Source organism: Colobus angolensis, unplaced genomic scaffold, assembly GCF_000951035.1.
Source record: "Colobus angolensis palliatus isolate OR3802 unplaced genomic scaffold, Cang.pa_1.0 Scaffold80, whole genome shotgun sequence".
Lineage (NCBI taxonomy): Eukaryota > Metazoa > Chordata > Mammalia > Primates > Cercopithecidae > Colobus > Colobus angolensis.
Genome location: NW_012121821.1, coordinates 1,038,354 through 1,052,847, shown reverse-complemented (window position 1 = coordinate 1,052,847; position 14,494 = coordinate 1,038,354). Strand labels below are relative to the sequence as shown.

Below are 14,494 nucleotides of genomic sequence, written 5' to 3'. Positions count from 1 at the left end.
GGGACGCTGAGGGAGGAGAATGGTGTGAACCCCAGGAGGTGGAGCTTGCAGTGAGCTGAGATCGCACCACTGCACTCCAGCCTGGGCGACAGACCACGACTCCGTCTCAAAAAATAATAGTAATATCTATTGCTAACATTTATTAATGCTTATGAACTTCCACGCATCCTACTAGTTTACATACGAGGAAACTAAGACTCAAAGAGGTACAACGATTTGCCAGGTGTGGTGGCCCATGCCTGTAATCCCAGCACTTTGGGAAGCCAAGGCAGGAGGATCACTTGAGCCCAGGAGTTCAAGACCAACCTGAGCAACAATGAGATCCTGTCTCATAAAAAAGAAAAAAATAAAAATAAATTTAAAAAACAAAGAAGTACAATGACTTGCCCAAGATAATACAGCTAGTGATTTAAACACAGGGTGCCCTACATAGCTGCCTGCAATTAATCAATTAAGAACACACACCCTTTTAGCCTATAGTTCTCCCTCTTTTTCATTACTGAGTTTTAAGCCCTCACCTCAAACAAGCAAGATCCATTGTAATGCTAATTTTAAAACTGTAACAGAACTTCCTCCTTTAGGAATGGATTTTGTAAGTGGATTTGCTGATATCGGCGCTAGGTTTGCCTTTATGAAAAGTACTCCTTCTGCTATACAATAAGCCCACATTCTCTTCCCCCAAATTTCACGAATACTTATTTGGATATAGAGACCACCAATATGACAGCCAAAGATCAAACCCCTGCGGTTTATTATTAATGAGGCAGCAGCACCTCATTCACGCTAATTGACAGTTTCACGTGACCAAATCCGGGCAGAGGAAACGCAAGAAAGCAATTTTAAAACAGAAATGTGGCCGGGCATGGCGGCTCATGCCTGTAATCCCAGCACTTTGGGAGGCAGAGGCGGGCAGATCACTTGAGGCCCAGAGTTCGAGACCAGCTTGGCCAACATGGTGAAACCCTGTCTCTACTAAAAAAAAATATGAAAATTAGCCAGGCAAGGTAGTGGGTGCTGGCAATCCCAGCTACTTAGGAAGCTGAGGCACGAGAATCTCTTGAACCTGGGAAGTGGAAGCTGCAGTAAGCTGAGATCGAAAGCTGCAGTGAGCCGAGATCGTGCCACTGCACTCCAGTCCTGATGACAGAGCGAGACTCCATCTCAAAAAAGAAAAGAAAAGAAAACTCCAAAATATCTGAAAGGGCTGTACCTTCCTCCTAAAGGAACACTGGCAAGAAAAGCAATCCACAAGCCTGTCTGAACAAACAGAAACAGACCTTAAATGGACAAACGTAATATTGTTTCTTTATACCATCTACATAATATTTACATTTTCCCATAGCTGAGAAATTACTCACTACAGTCAAGTACCCCTGAATTTACCTCTGGCATGTCATGAAACCTGCATCTGCTTAAGGCCTTAACGGATAAACGTGCTAGTTAAATTTCTCATCTCAGAGTTCCTCTAAAATTAAAGTTCAATAAAATCAACTGAATTTTAATTCCCCTGGAATGCTCTATTAACTGTAAAACACCAAGGAATGCTAAAGTTAATTTTAGTACTGGTACTTTTCCTCCTACATAATACATTTAACTTTGTTGTTTTCTAATTTCATTTTAAAAAATTTTGTTCCTATGACTTTGCTGGCAAAATATCAAAAAAGATTCCTCGAAACAAGCATTTGTAGAAAATTTTCACAGTAGCCAGACGCGGTGGCTCATGCCTGTAATCCCAACACTTTGGGAGGCCGCAGCAGGCAGATGACCTGAGGTCAGGAGTTCGAGACCAGCCTGGCCAACATGGCGAAACCCTGTCTCTACTAAAAATACAGAAATTAGCTGGGCGTGGTGGTATGTGCCTGTATTCCCAGCTACTGGGGAGGCTGAGACAGAAGAATCACTTGAACCCAGGAGGTGGAGGTTGCAGTGAACCAAAATCATGCCACTATACTCCAGCCTAGGCAACAGAGCAAGACTCCATCTCAAAAAAAAAAAAGAAAGAAAGAAAGAAAAAAGAAAAATTTCACAGTAAGCTTGTTTGAGTTAAGAAATTGGGAATTAAGGAGGGCTCATAAACTATCAATCATAAAGTCAGAAATAACTCTTCACATGTTTTTAAAAGATTCATTTGATAAAAAGATTCTGAAAGAAGAAAAAATGCAAAGTAGGAGTTAATCAGAATAAAAGAGATTAAGCAACAATTTTCTACAAAGGCATCAACAAGGCTAAAAGTGTTAAGCTGGTGCAAAAGTAATTGAGATTTTTGCTACTGAAAGTAATGGCAAAAACCGCAATTAGTTTTGCACCAACCTAATAGATGCCAATGCCAATCCCTTTCTCATCACAATTTTTCAACAAAAGACAATAAGCCTATAAGTAAACAGTATAAATTATCTTTGGTGGGTAAGGTTTCCAGCAGTTTGCCCTATCATCCTTTTTTCAATACCTAGTATATTTACAAAATAAGTTAGGCTTGGCCAGGCGCGGTGGCTCACACCTATAATCCCAACACTTTGGGAGGCTGAGGAGGGCAGATAACAAAGTCAGGAGTTTGAGACCAGCCTGACCAACATGGTGAAACCCCGACTCTACCAAAAAGGAAAAAAAAAAAAATTAGCTGGGTATGGTGGTGCATGCCTGTAGTCCCAGCTACTCAGGAGGCTTAGGCAGGACAATAGCTTGAACCTGGGAGGCGGAGGTTGCAGTGAGCCGAGATGGCGCCACTGCACTCCAGCCTGGTGACAGAGTGAGACTGTCAAAAACATAAAAATAAAAAATAACTTAGGTTCTTCTAAATTCTACCAGAGTGGTTGGAAAACAAGCACAAAATTTATTGAAATTCAAAGATAAACAGGAACTTTCTAGTCACCCTTTTTCTAAAAAAACATGATTAGTAGAAAACACATCACCCAACTCCCCACCTTCTGAATCCCACGGGTTCATTTATGGTGATGCTTTCTTAGCAACGCCTTCCCCATATTGTAACTACAGTATTTTTCTGAGTTTCAGTGATACCAGCCTGAAACACATTCTGAAGTATTTCAAAATGCCTGGGCTGGGCGCAGGGGCTCACACCTGTAATCCCAGCACTTTGGGAGGCCCAGGCGGGTGGATCACCTGAGACCAGAAGTTCAAGACCATCCAGTCTGATCAATCCCATCTCTACTAAAAATACAAAAAGTAGCCAGGCATAGTGGCGCATGCCCGTAATCCCACCTACTTGGGAAGATGAGGCAGGAGAATCACTTGAACTGGGAGGCGGAGGTTGCAGTGAGCCAAGATCGCGCCACTGCACTCCAGCCTGGGCAACATGAGCAAAACTCCGTCTTTAAAAAAAAAAAAAAAAAAAAGCCTAAATATGTAATATCCCTTTAGTCCAAACAGTGTAAGTCAAAAAATACCCTGAAGTTCAGCTGACCTCAAAAAAGGAGAACCATCTACCCAGCTAAAAATGCACAGACTCGAGCAGTGCTCTCTCAAGATTTTGCCTACCTAATAGACAAATGGGCAAAGGTCATGCATGGACAATTCTCACACAGGGGAGATTTACTCAGAAGTATTAAAAAAGTATTAAATTCATAGTTAATTAAAGGAATGCACCGGGTGCAGTGCCTCATGCCTGTAATCTCAGCTCTTCGGGAGGCCGAGGCGGGTGGGTCACCCGAGGTCAGGAGTTTGAGACCAGCCTGGCCAACATGGTGAAACACCATCTCTATTAAAAATACGAAAGTCAGCAGGGCGTAGTGGCGGGCACTTGTAATCCCAGCTACTCGGGAGGCTAAGGCAGGAAAATCACTTGGTTCTCCTGTTGCAGTGAGCCGGAGGCGGAGGTTGCAGTGAGCCGAGATCGTGCCATACACCCCAGCCTGGGTGGCGAGCAAAACTCCATCTCAAAAAATAATAATAAATAATTTAAAAAATAATAAAGGAAGGCAAATTAAATAGCAATAAGGTGCCTTTAGTTATTGAAGTTTTCTTTCTCTGTTTTAATGACTATATCCAATGGAGGTACGGATGTAATGAAACTTAAAAATAGACAAAAATTGGCGATATATAACTATAGTCATAAAAAGTCACACCCTCATAATCAGTAAAATTTCATTTTTGTACAACTATCCTATAAAATTAATCCATAACGGAAAAGGTTTCATGTTCAAGGTATTTATTAGTGCTATTTACAGTAGCAAAAATTAGAAACTTCCACATTTTCCAATATTTGGGGAATAATTCCAATTCGATAAAATACAATGTAGACAACCAAATGACAGCTGAAATCAAGCAGCAGTATTCCATAATCCTGGGTTTAAATAAGGACTCAAATTTGTTGGTATAGTATTCCTCAAAAAATTAAAAACTGAATTACCATATGATTCTAGAGCAATTGTTACTTACGGGTATATATCGCAAAAAGTTTTAAGAAGGGTCTTTAAGAGATATTTGTACACTCATGTTCATAGCAGCATTATTCACAAAAGCCAAAAGGTGGAAGCAATCCAAATGTCTATGGAAGGATGAATGGATCAACAAAAAGTGATACATACATACAATGGATATATTATTCGGCCTTTAAAAGGAAGGAAATTCTGACACATACTCCAACATGAATAAATCTTGAGGACATCAAGCTAAGTAAACTAAGCCAGTCACAAAAAGACAATTACTGTACAAATTCACTTATAAGAGGTATCTAGACTAGTCAAATTCAGACAAACCTACATAGGCCCCCCATAAAGGCAGGTTTCAATCTGTTTTGTTCACCACCGAATCTCTAGCACTTAAGTCTAGCATCACTGTGAATATTCAACACTTAGAAAATGAATTTAGAAAACTACACACACACATACACACACACACACACACGGTCAACCTACACTAATTTCTTTTTTTTGTTTGTTTGTTTTTTGATATGAAGTCTCACTCTGTGGCTGAAGCTGGAGTGCAGTGGCACGATCTCGGCTCACCACAACCTCCACCTCCCGGGTTCAAGCGATTCTCCTGCGTCAGCCTCCTGAGTAGCTGGGAGTACAGGCATGCGCCACCATGCCCGCCTAATTTTTGTATTTTTAGTAGAGATGGGGTTTCACTATATTGGCCAGGCTGGTCTTGAACTCCCGACCTCGTGATCCACTCACCTCAGCCTCCCAATGTGCTAGGATTACAGGCGTGAGCCACCGCGCCTGGCAACCTGCACTAATTTTAAGTGAACCCTTTGCTGATTATATTCTAAGTCTGTTAACTCCAAGATCTTCTAAATCTATCCTTCTGGTCTCTAATTCCCAAACTCACCCTTTTTCCTCCTCTAATTATCTCACTTTGTTTAGCATCTGGAAAAAGAACCGAGTGCTGCAATATATAATTAGTAAATTATTCTTAGCTGACTGAATCATGTAGCAGCAGTTAGCAATTACAGTCCATAAAATGCAAAATATTAAGCTTGCTGCTTTAATACTCTATGAAACATGAGCCCTCTTCTCTCTGTAAACTGAAGGCAGAGTTGCACTGAGAATGTCATTAGGTCAGTTTTATCTTATTGGCTCATGTGGGAAAAAAAAGGGGAAGTTCCCCACACAAAAGTTTCACAACCCCAAAATGCTGGTATGTGTGTCCCTGGATAGGCTGAGAAGAAACTATCCCCAACAGTAAAGGGCAAGTTCCCCTTCACAAAGAAAAATCTTTCCAACACACCAGGCTGGTACCCCCACATCCATCCGTCTGCAGCCACCAAAACAATGGAGATTCAAACCTCCGGCAAGGGCTGCCAGCTCTGCTTTAGCAAACAGCATTGTTCAACAAAAATATAATGCCAGCCACATGCATCATTTTCAGTTTTCCAGTAGCCATGCAAAAAATAAGTAACATTAAACTGACTTAACTCAAATATTATCAAATGTTATCATTTCAACATGTAATTGCAATTTTTCAATTATGATAATATATTTTACATTACTTCTTTCTAGTCTTCAAAATTCAGTGTGTATTTTTCACAGCAATCTCAATTCAGACTAGCCACCTCTTGAGTGCTCAAAAACTACATGTGGCTAGTGACTACTGTATTGCACAGCACAGTTTTAGAATGGTCACTTCTATCTCAGAATATATTTTCTGATTTGTTACATAGGTTTTTACATATATTTCAAACACTCATCATTTTTTATGGGTTCTGACATCCTTCCTAGAGCATTATCTGGCCCTCTCCATTTAAAAAAAAAAAAAAGGCTGGGCGCGGTGGCTCACACCTGTAATCCCAGCACTTTGGGAGGCTGAGGTGGGAGGATCATGAGGTCAGGAGTTTGAGACCAGTCTGGCCAACATGGTAAAACCCTGTCCCTACTTAAAAAATACAAAAATGAGCTGGGGATGGTGGCATGCCCCTGTAATCCCAGCTACTCGAGAAGCTGAGGCAGGAGAATTGCTTGAACCCAGGAGGCGGAGGTTGCAGTGAGCCGAAATCACGCCACTGCACTCCAGCCTGGGCAACAGATCAGGACTCATCTCAAACAAAAAAAAAAAATTAAGCAAACAAAAGTTATTTAACAACACTACTGATAGCCAAACCAGAACTATCTGTTTAAACTATTAAGAAAAACCAGGAATACTCAGGAGGCTGAGGCAGGAGGATCATGTGGGCCCAGGAGTTCGAGGCTGTAGGGCACGATTGTCATGCCTGTGAATAACAACTGCAGTTTAGCTTGGGCAACATAGAATGATCCCATCTCTTTAAAAACGAAAAAAAAAAAGAAAAAAAAAAGAGCTGGAAAATAAACCAAATTTGGTTGATTTCTTTGGTTAATTTTGGTTAACATTTTGGTGAATTAACCAGTTCGGCTAACTCTGGTTGAAGTTACTAAAAAAACATTTTCTAACCTTGAAGATGATTATGTTTCTGTTGGAAGACAGTCATCAATAAGGAAATGCGATTGTTTTACACAGGGATGTAAAACAGGAAGGGATACAATTCCATGTCAACATTCCCATCTAAATAGATGTATAGGGCCGGGCGCAGTAGCTCTTTCCTGTAATCCCAACACTTTGGGAGGCCAAGACGGGCGGATCACAAGGTCAGGAGTTCAACAGCCTGGCCAACATGGTGAAACCCCTTCTCTACTAAAAATACAAAAAATTAGCTGCACGTGGTGGTACATGCCTGTAATCTCAGCTACTGGGGAGGCTGAGGCAGGGGAATCGCTTGAACCCAGGAGGCGGAGGTTACGTGAGTAGAGATCGCACTATCGCACTCCAGCCTAAGCGACAGAGCAAGACTCCGTCTCAATCAATCAATCAATGTATAGCTTTACCACACTACAAAATAGGTGTGTTCCTGAAAAACTACATTTCAAAGTTTCCTCAAATATACTAAAGGAACAAGCTCTTTAGGGAAAAATTAGAGAGATATTTTCATTTGCCTATTGGGTAAGCTTTTTAAAAACATTGCCGGCCGGGCGCGGTGGCTCAAGCCTGTAATCCCAGCACTTTGGGAGGCCGAGACGGGCGGATCACGAGGTCAGGAGATCGAGACCATCCTGGCTAACACGGTGAAACCCCGTCTCTACTAAAAATACAAAAACTAGCCGGGCGAGGTGGCGGGCGCCTGTAGTCCCAGCTACTCGGGAGGCTGAGGCAGGAGAATGGCGTAAACCCAGGAGGCGGAGCTTGCAGTGAGCTGAGATCCGGCCACTGCACTCCAGTCCGGGCGACAGAGCGAGACTCCGCCTCAAAAAAAAAAAAAAAAACATTGCCAAAAGAGGCTAGGGACTGTGTATTGTTCACCACCCTAACCCCAGAGCCTAGAACAGTATCTGGCACATAGTAGGCACTCAATAAATTGTCAACTAAATAGATTAACAAATACATGATGAGTTTTCTTAAAACAAGGGGAAAGTATATAAAGTGAATTATGCCTAACCAGTAATCACAGATATCACCAATACCATACCATTTTAAATCACTACTACCTGTGAGATACTGTGAAGGCTTATGGTCTAGTTTGGAAAGGGGGAGACACTGTGTACATTCGTGTATAAAGGAAAACTAACAGTACCAAATACTGGGACATCCATCCAAAATGAGCAGGATTTCATTTGTTCAAGCACCTTAACTGCTAAGCATTTATTTTATGTAGTAGGTAAAAAATGCTAATCTCTGTCCTCATTAAACAAAATATAATGACAAATTGTAATTTTTGCTATGAAGGGAAAGAATAGAGGGCTTTAAGACTTTTTTGAGTAGACATGTTAAGGAGAATGAAGGGCGGCAACTCCCGGCCATGGTTCCAAGATGGGGATGGGGCCTGAAAGGAATTAAAGAGAAGGCTAATATGGCTACAGTCCTAAAAGTTATTACATCACAGGGTGAACAATAAGCGGGGGCCTTGTAATAAAGGTAATGCCTGCTTGCCATGAGAATAAAAACTTCCTACAAGGCAAATGTGTATAGCTCTTCAAAGAGAGGAAGATACAAAGAGGCTAAGTTAGCCAAGACTTGTCATATAGAAGAGAAGCTCCTTTGCATGCATTTATCATATATCCTACTGTCTTTTCACCATCCCCTCTGAAGAGGGACTGCTAGCCAATGGCCTTTGGCCAAATTAGGAGTGAAATGCATGTTTCAAACTGGGGCCTTTATTTAAAGACAGCTACTTATGCTTGGAGACTTGGGGTGGAAAATGCAAGGGCTAATGCCCAGGGCTAAGAGTTGGTAATCAGGCCACACTAGAAAGCATTTGGTCAGCCTCAGTTTTTTTTCTCCCAGAAAAAGAATGTTAACAGTATGACAGGCACTGACTGCCAAAGGAAGTCTAAAAAGAAAAACCACATTATTGGATATTTTTAGCCTTTCTTTTCAAAAATGTTTTGTGTCACTGCTTTCCAAATAATTCCAAATCTTGCGAGTTAGCCAGAAGAAGAAATGGGATAAGGAGTATATTGCTCAAATAGGAGGCTTTATAAGACTGGAAACTAATTTTCTTTTGAAATTCATTTAAAGGAATATGCCTTTGTGAATCTTGCTCACACAAACACAAAATTCCAATGGATTAATATCGTGTAAGAACAGAACATATCAGACATGCAGACAAGATGTGTAAATCACCTTGCACTAGGCAAAATGTCTAGTGAAAATGTTTATGCCCCATAATACAGGAATTAAAAATAAGCATTTAAAAAGCTAGCATAGGCCAGGAGCAGTGACTCACGTCTGTAATCCTAGCACTTTGGGAGGCCGAGGTGGGTGGATCACCTGAAGTCGGGAGTTCAAGACCAGCTTGCCCAACATGGCAGAAGCCTGTCTCTACTAAAAATACAAAAAATTAGCTGGGCATTGTGACGGGCGCCTGTAATCCCAGATACTCGGGAGGCTGAGGCAGGAGAATCACTTGAACCCAGGAGGCACAGGGTGCAGAGAGCCGAGATTACACCACTGTACTCCAGCCTGGACGACAAGAGCGAAGCTCTGTCTCAAAAAAAAAAAAAGGGCTAGTATAGTCAAAATACCTATAATGTCATAAACCACTATCCTTTTACCCCAGTGATCTAGCTCTGAAACTTCTAATGGAAACACTAATAAAAGAGTGCAGCTCACTACTGTTGATTCTAGCAGTAAGACACAACCAAATAACTGAGGCACAAAAGTATTTGAATAAGAAAGAGAAAACCAAAAGGGTGAAGTTGAGGCCTGCTGTGTAGAGTCTAATAGGCTTACTTACTGAAAAATTCTTTAGCACAATTTTTTTTAAGTGTGGGTTATTCAGAAGACAATTTCATGTTTCTCAAGACTTCTTGACTATCCTACTTCTAAAGCAAAAATACTGTCTCATTTCCTTATTCCCATGAACTACCAAAGGCTCAGGAGAGGGAGCTTAGCTAAGAGGTAAGACACACTCCAACAGATTATAATTTTAGACCATTCCTACTCTTTGGAAATTTGAGTGTGTCCTCTATTTACAGGTAGTTTGATTCTGGTGGGAAATCAAGAAGGCAAATAATAAATTACAGAACTGTCCACATTTTTTATTCTGCTGAAAACAATGATTAGGTGGATCCTTTGAAACACAGGGAATCCACAAATACAAATTATAAACACTATCATGACAATATGTGCACGTCAGGGAGTTGAAATTTTAAGAAACAGCCAGGCACGGTGGCTCATGCCTGTAATCCCAGCACTTTGGGAGGCCGAGGAGGGCAGATCACTTAAGGTCAGAAGCTCAAGACCAGCCTGGCCAACATGGCAAAACCCTGTCTCGACTAAAATACAAAAAAAAAAAAAAGCCAGGCCTGGCGGCAGATGCTGTAATCCCTGCTACTCAGGAGGCTGAGGTATGAGAATCATTTGATCCTAGGAGGCACAGGCTGCAGTGAGCCAAGATCCCGGCACTGCACTCCAGTCTGGGTGACATAGTGAGAATCTATCTCAAAAAAAAAAAAACATTTTAAGAAACTCTTAAATTTTAGGTGTCCTTATTTGCAAAGAGAATATGGGGCTGTAAAATTATTTTTATAGCTAAAAAGCAACAAAATAGAGAGTGTAATTTGGGTCAGAAAACCTGAGTTCCATCCTTCTTGCTATCTAGGTGTGGGCCTTACACAATCACTAAATAATACCTCCCCCTTTTATTAAGTTAATATTTCATACAGTTTTTGGGAGAACCATAAGATAGAGTACATTTGAAAATGGTAAAGATCAGGGGCCAGGCGCAGTGGCTCACACCTGTAATCCCAGCACTTTGGGAGGCCGAGGTGAGTGGATCACCTGCAGTCAGGAGTTCAAGACCAGCCTGGCCAACACGGTGAGACCCCATCTCTACTACAAAATTTAGCTGGGCATGGTGACAGGCACCTGTAATCCCAGCTACTCAGGAGGCTGAGGCAGGAGAATCGCTTGCACCCGGGAGGCAGAGGTTGCAGTGAGCCGAGATCGTGCCATTGCCCACCAGCCTAGGCAACAAGAGCGAAACTCTGTCTCAAAAAAAAAAAAAAAATTCGGTTATTATCAAATCAGAAAAACATTCATTCATTCAGCTTGCATTCACTGAGCAACTACCGTATATCAGGTACTGATCCAGACCCTGGGGATACAATAAATATAACATTCAAACTGCCACAAAAAGTCATATGTTCATTCCCTTTATATCTTTTAGACAGTTTTGTTTTTGAGACAGGCTCTCGCTCTGTTGCCCAGGTTGGAGTGCAGTAGTGCAATCACAGCTCACTGCAACCTCTGCCTCCCGGCCTTAAGCAATACTCCCACCTCAGTCTGTCAAGTAGCTGGGACTACAGGAGGGCGCCACCATGCCTGGCTAATTTTTGCATTTTTTTGTAGAGACAGGGTTTTGCCATGCTGTCCAGGCTGTTCTTGAACTCCTGGGCTCAAGCAATCCTCCCATCTCAGCCACCCAAAGTGCTGGGATTACAGGTATGAGCTACCACACCTAGCCTAGACAGGTTTTTAACCCTTTTCCATTTTGTTGTTGTTGTTGTTGTTGTTAAGAATGGGGTTTAAAATAAGATAAAAAATGATAACATTTTCTTTATATCTATAAGGTTTTGTTACTGTTGGGGATAGAAAGAAGTTGGGCTATGTTCCCTTGCCTGGCAAGAGAAAAAAGAAATTTCTAGTCTACCCGCTCCCTCACCCCTTTCTCCCCACTCTGCATTTACCACAAACATCTTGTTTTCTCTGCATATTTTCAAGAATTCTAGAAACCTAATTTTTCTCACTTTTTCACCAGGTGGTACAACATCCAAAAAAAATCACTGTTATCTCTAATAGATCCTTCTAGCAACACCTCTCTTTCCATCTCTCTAGAGAAAGGATAAATTTCACTACTATGCTATATGTCAGAAGTGCTTTTCTTATTCTTACAATCATCAGCATGAAAATGAAGAAAAAAGCTTATCTAACCTTAGAGAAAAGAAACGTTCTACATTAAGAGTGCTTTGCTTTAAATTTATGATGTTTTACTTCCCTAATTCACCAATCTTACCAGGAATTTAAAACATTCGTATCACCTCTTTAAATAAACCACAATGCCCACTAAAATTCAGTTTAGAACACTTTGCCTGGCAAATAACTCCTACAACTCAGCACCTTACATGTCTTACGTTAGAAGGGAAAAATATGCAGGCAATAAAGCTTCAGATACACATATGAAGCTCTTCAAGCACGGAACTATGTTTTCCTGTCCTGATTTCCAACACATTATTTCAAAATACATATTAATGTTAGACTAATTCTAAATGCTAAATACTACTACCCTGAGTATATATGCTAGATGAATATTACATAAATTAATGCATACAACATAGAAACAATAAATGCGCCAGGGGCGGTGGCTCACACCTGTAATCCCTGCACTTTGGGAGGCCAAGGCCGGCAGATTACCTGAGGCCAGGAGTTGGAGACCAGCCTGGCCAACATGGTGAAATCCCATCTCTACTAAAAATATAAAAATTAGACAGATGTGGTGGTGCATGCCTGTAATCTCAGCTACTTGGGAGGCTGAGGCAAGGGAATCACTTGAACCAGGGAAGCAGAGGTTGCAGTGAGCTGAGATCACACGACTGCACTCCAGCCTGGGTAATACAGTGAGACTCCATCTCAAAAAAAAAAAAAAAAATGCTAAATGCATATAAACCTGGAAAAGAAATCTGATGTCTTTACTCTTTAAAGCACTAAAGGATTGTCACACAATTCCAATCTGAATACTTTGGCCCTTGTGGCATCTCACCCCTGGAGAATCCAAGAACCAGCTAGTTTTCAGATTAGCAGACACCTCTGGAATAAACTTCAAACTAGCATGAGTTCCTTTTCATGTCAAGTGATGAAAGCAACATAAATGAAAGGAGAAAATGCAAAATGGACAAGAGGAAGAGAGAGCCAAGAAAGAGAAAAGCAAAATGGAAAAAGCATAAGCAAATGCAATTTTTCTATAACCCAGGGAGGGTGGGCGTGGGGAGGGGAGGGCATTTCCAACTTCCAAACTTCACAGCAAAATCTCATGCTTTTAGAACACACTCTGCGGAAAGTAAGAGATCCCACTCCAAGTGACTCGTAAATAGTGGGGCCTTAAGTCTTAGAAACAATACAAGACGGACAACTATGGCACTGGGACTTGACTGGAGATTAACTGCGGTTACTGAATAAGGGCACTTGACTTTAGCTTACCCTTCACCGTCTCCTCTCCTCCTCCTGGTTTGAGACTTAAGGGCCTGAAAAGACTAGAACTTCCGAATTTTAGAAAGAATTTTACTTCAGAAAGTGGCTAAACTTAAGAGGTCTGGCAAGACCACCCTGACAGATTGCACCCTCCCACACCCACCAGAAAAAGTTATCATCCGGCCCCTGAACGATTCTTCTTACTTCTAGTCTCTAGGTCTCAGTCTGGTATTAATAGAAATGTCGGCAAACGCCTGTTTTCTAAAAGCAACAAATTTGTTCCATTACGATCTTCTGTAATCTGATGTGAGCGGGTTGGCCCGGCTCCCTGGTGCGGCTCCCAGTGCCAGGAGGCCGCGGGTTCTAGCACCGGGGTCCTCAGTCCAGCCGACGTGCCCCGTTTCGGGAAGGCCTCCCTAAGAAACACGGCTACGGCTGGCGAAACTGGCACAAGTTCCCTTCCTATCTTTTCCCAAGTCGTGCTTCCCACGGCGTGCTGCCTCCAAAAAAGGAAGAAATCGGCCAAAAGGTTAGCTGTCGCTGGCTAGTATTTAGCATCGGAGCTTGTTTGCAAAACATCTGGGCACCAAAAAACCTAGCTTTACAGGAAACGCACAACCCTGAGTCCCGCAACCGAGATTTAGTTAGCGCCTACGGTGGCGAGGCCCGCGGTGCCCCTGGACCCCCAGCCCACCGCGACGCCCGGGCCAGGAAGAGGGGAGGCCAGCTCACCTGGCCACCCCTAGCTATTACACGTTGACCCCAAGCCACTCCGGGGACCACATATGAGTGAGCAGACTAACAGGAACGACAGGCGCGCGAACCCGACCGTCGACCCAGCGGGGACGCTAAGGGGAAACATGAGGGAGTGGCCCGGGGACGCCTGCTGGCTCCGGGACTGCTCCCCGCAGGCGGCGGCCCGAGGCGGAGCTGCAGAGGCCATCTGGTGCAGAAGGCAGAAGCCGGCCCTCAGCCTCCCCGCCCTTCCTCCGCCTTCCCTCGCCCACATGCACAAGCTCCAGGCACGCTCCCGGGACCCGAAAAGGCAGAAGCCACTTCTTGGCCCGTTCCTCCTTCCCGGCGAGCATCCCCCGAGCGCCCTGCAGAGACACGTGGAGTCAGGGGGCGCGGGCTGGCGGGTTCCCTGGAGCTCCAGGACGCGGACTGCAGCGCCCGCCGCTCGCCACTCACTTGCTGGCCGGAGCGGGGCTTGCCCTGAGGCGCTCTCCTGAAGAAGGAGGTCCTGGCGGTGAAGAAGAAGTCCTCGGCGTCCTCCTCCAGGCTGCTGTAGCCGCTGCTCATGCTGCCGGTCCCGTAGCGCCCGGGCGGCCTCCCCGGGGCG

At 43.1% G+C, this 14,494-nt stretch overlaps 1 protein-coding gene across 1 annotated transcript in view; it reads right to left on the bottom strand.

Moving 5' to 3' along the window:
• Window positions 1–14,488, bottom strand: part of RASSF3 (Ras association (RalGDS/AF-6) domain family member 3) — an 85,888-nt gene extending 71,400 nt beyond the window's left edge. The window contains exon 1 of the mRNA XM_011929229.1: window positions 14,344–14,488. Within this exon, the coding sequence (XP_011784619.1) occupies window positions 14,344–14,454 (111 nt within the window). The 5' untranslated portion in view covers window positions 14,455–14,488. The remainder of the gene's footprint in view (window positions 1–14,343) is intronic.
• Window positions 14,489–14,494: the final 6 nt, after the last annotated feature.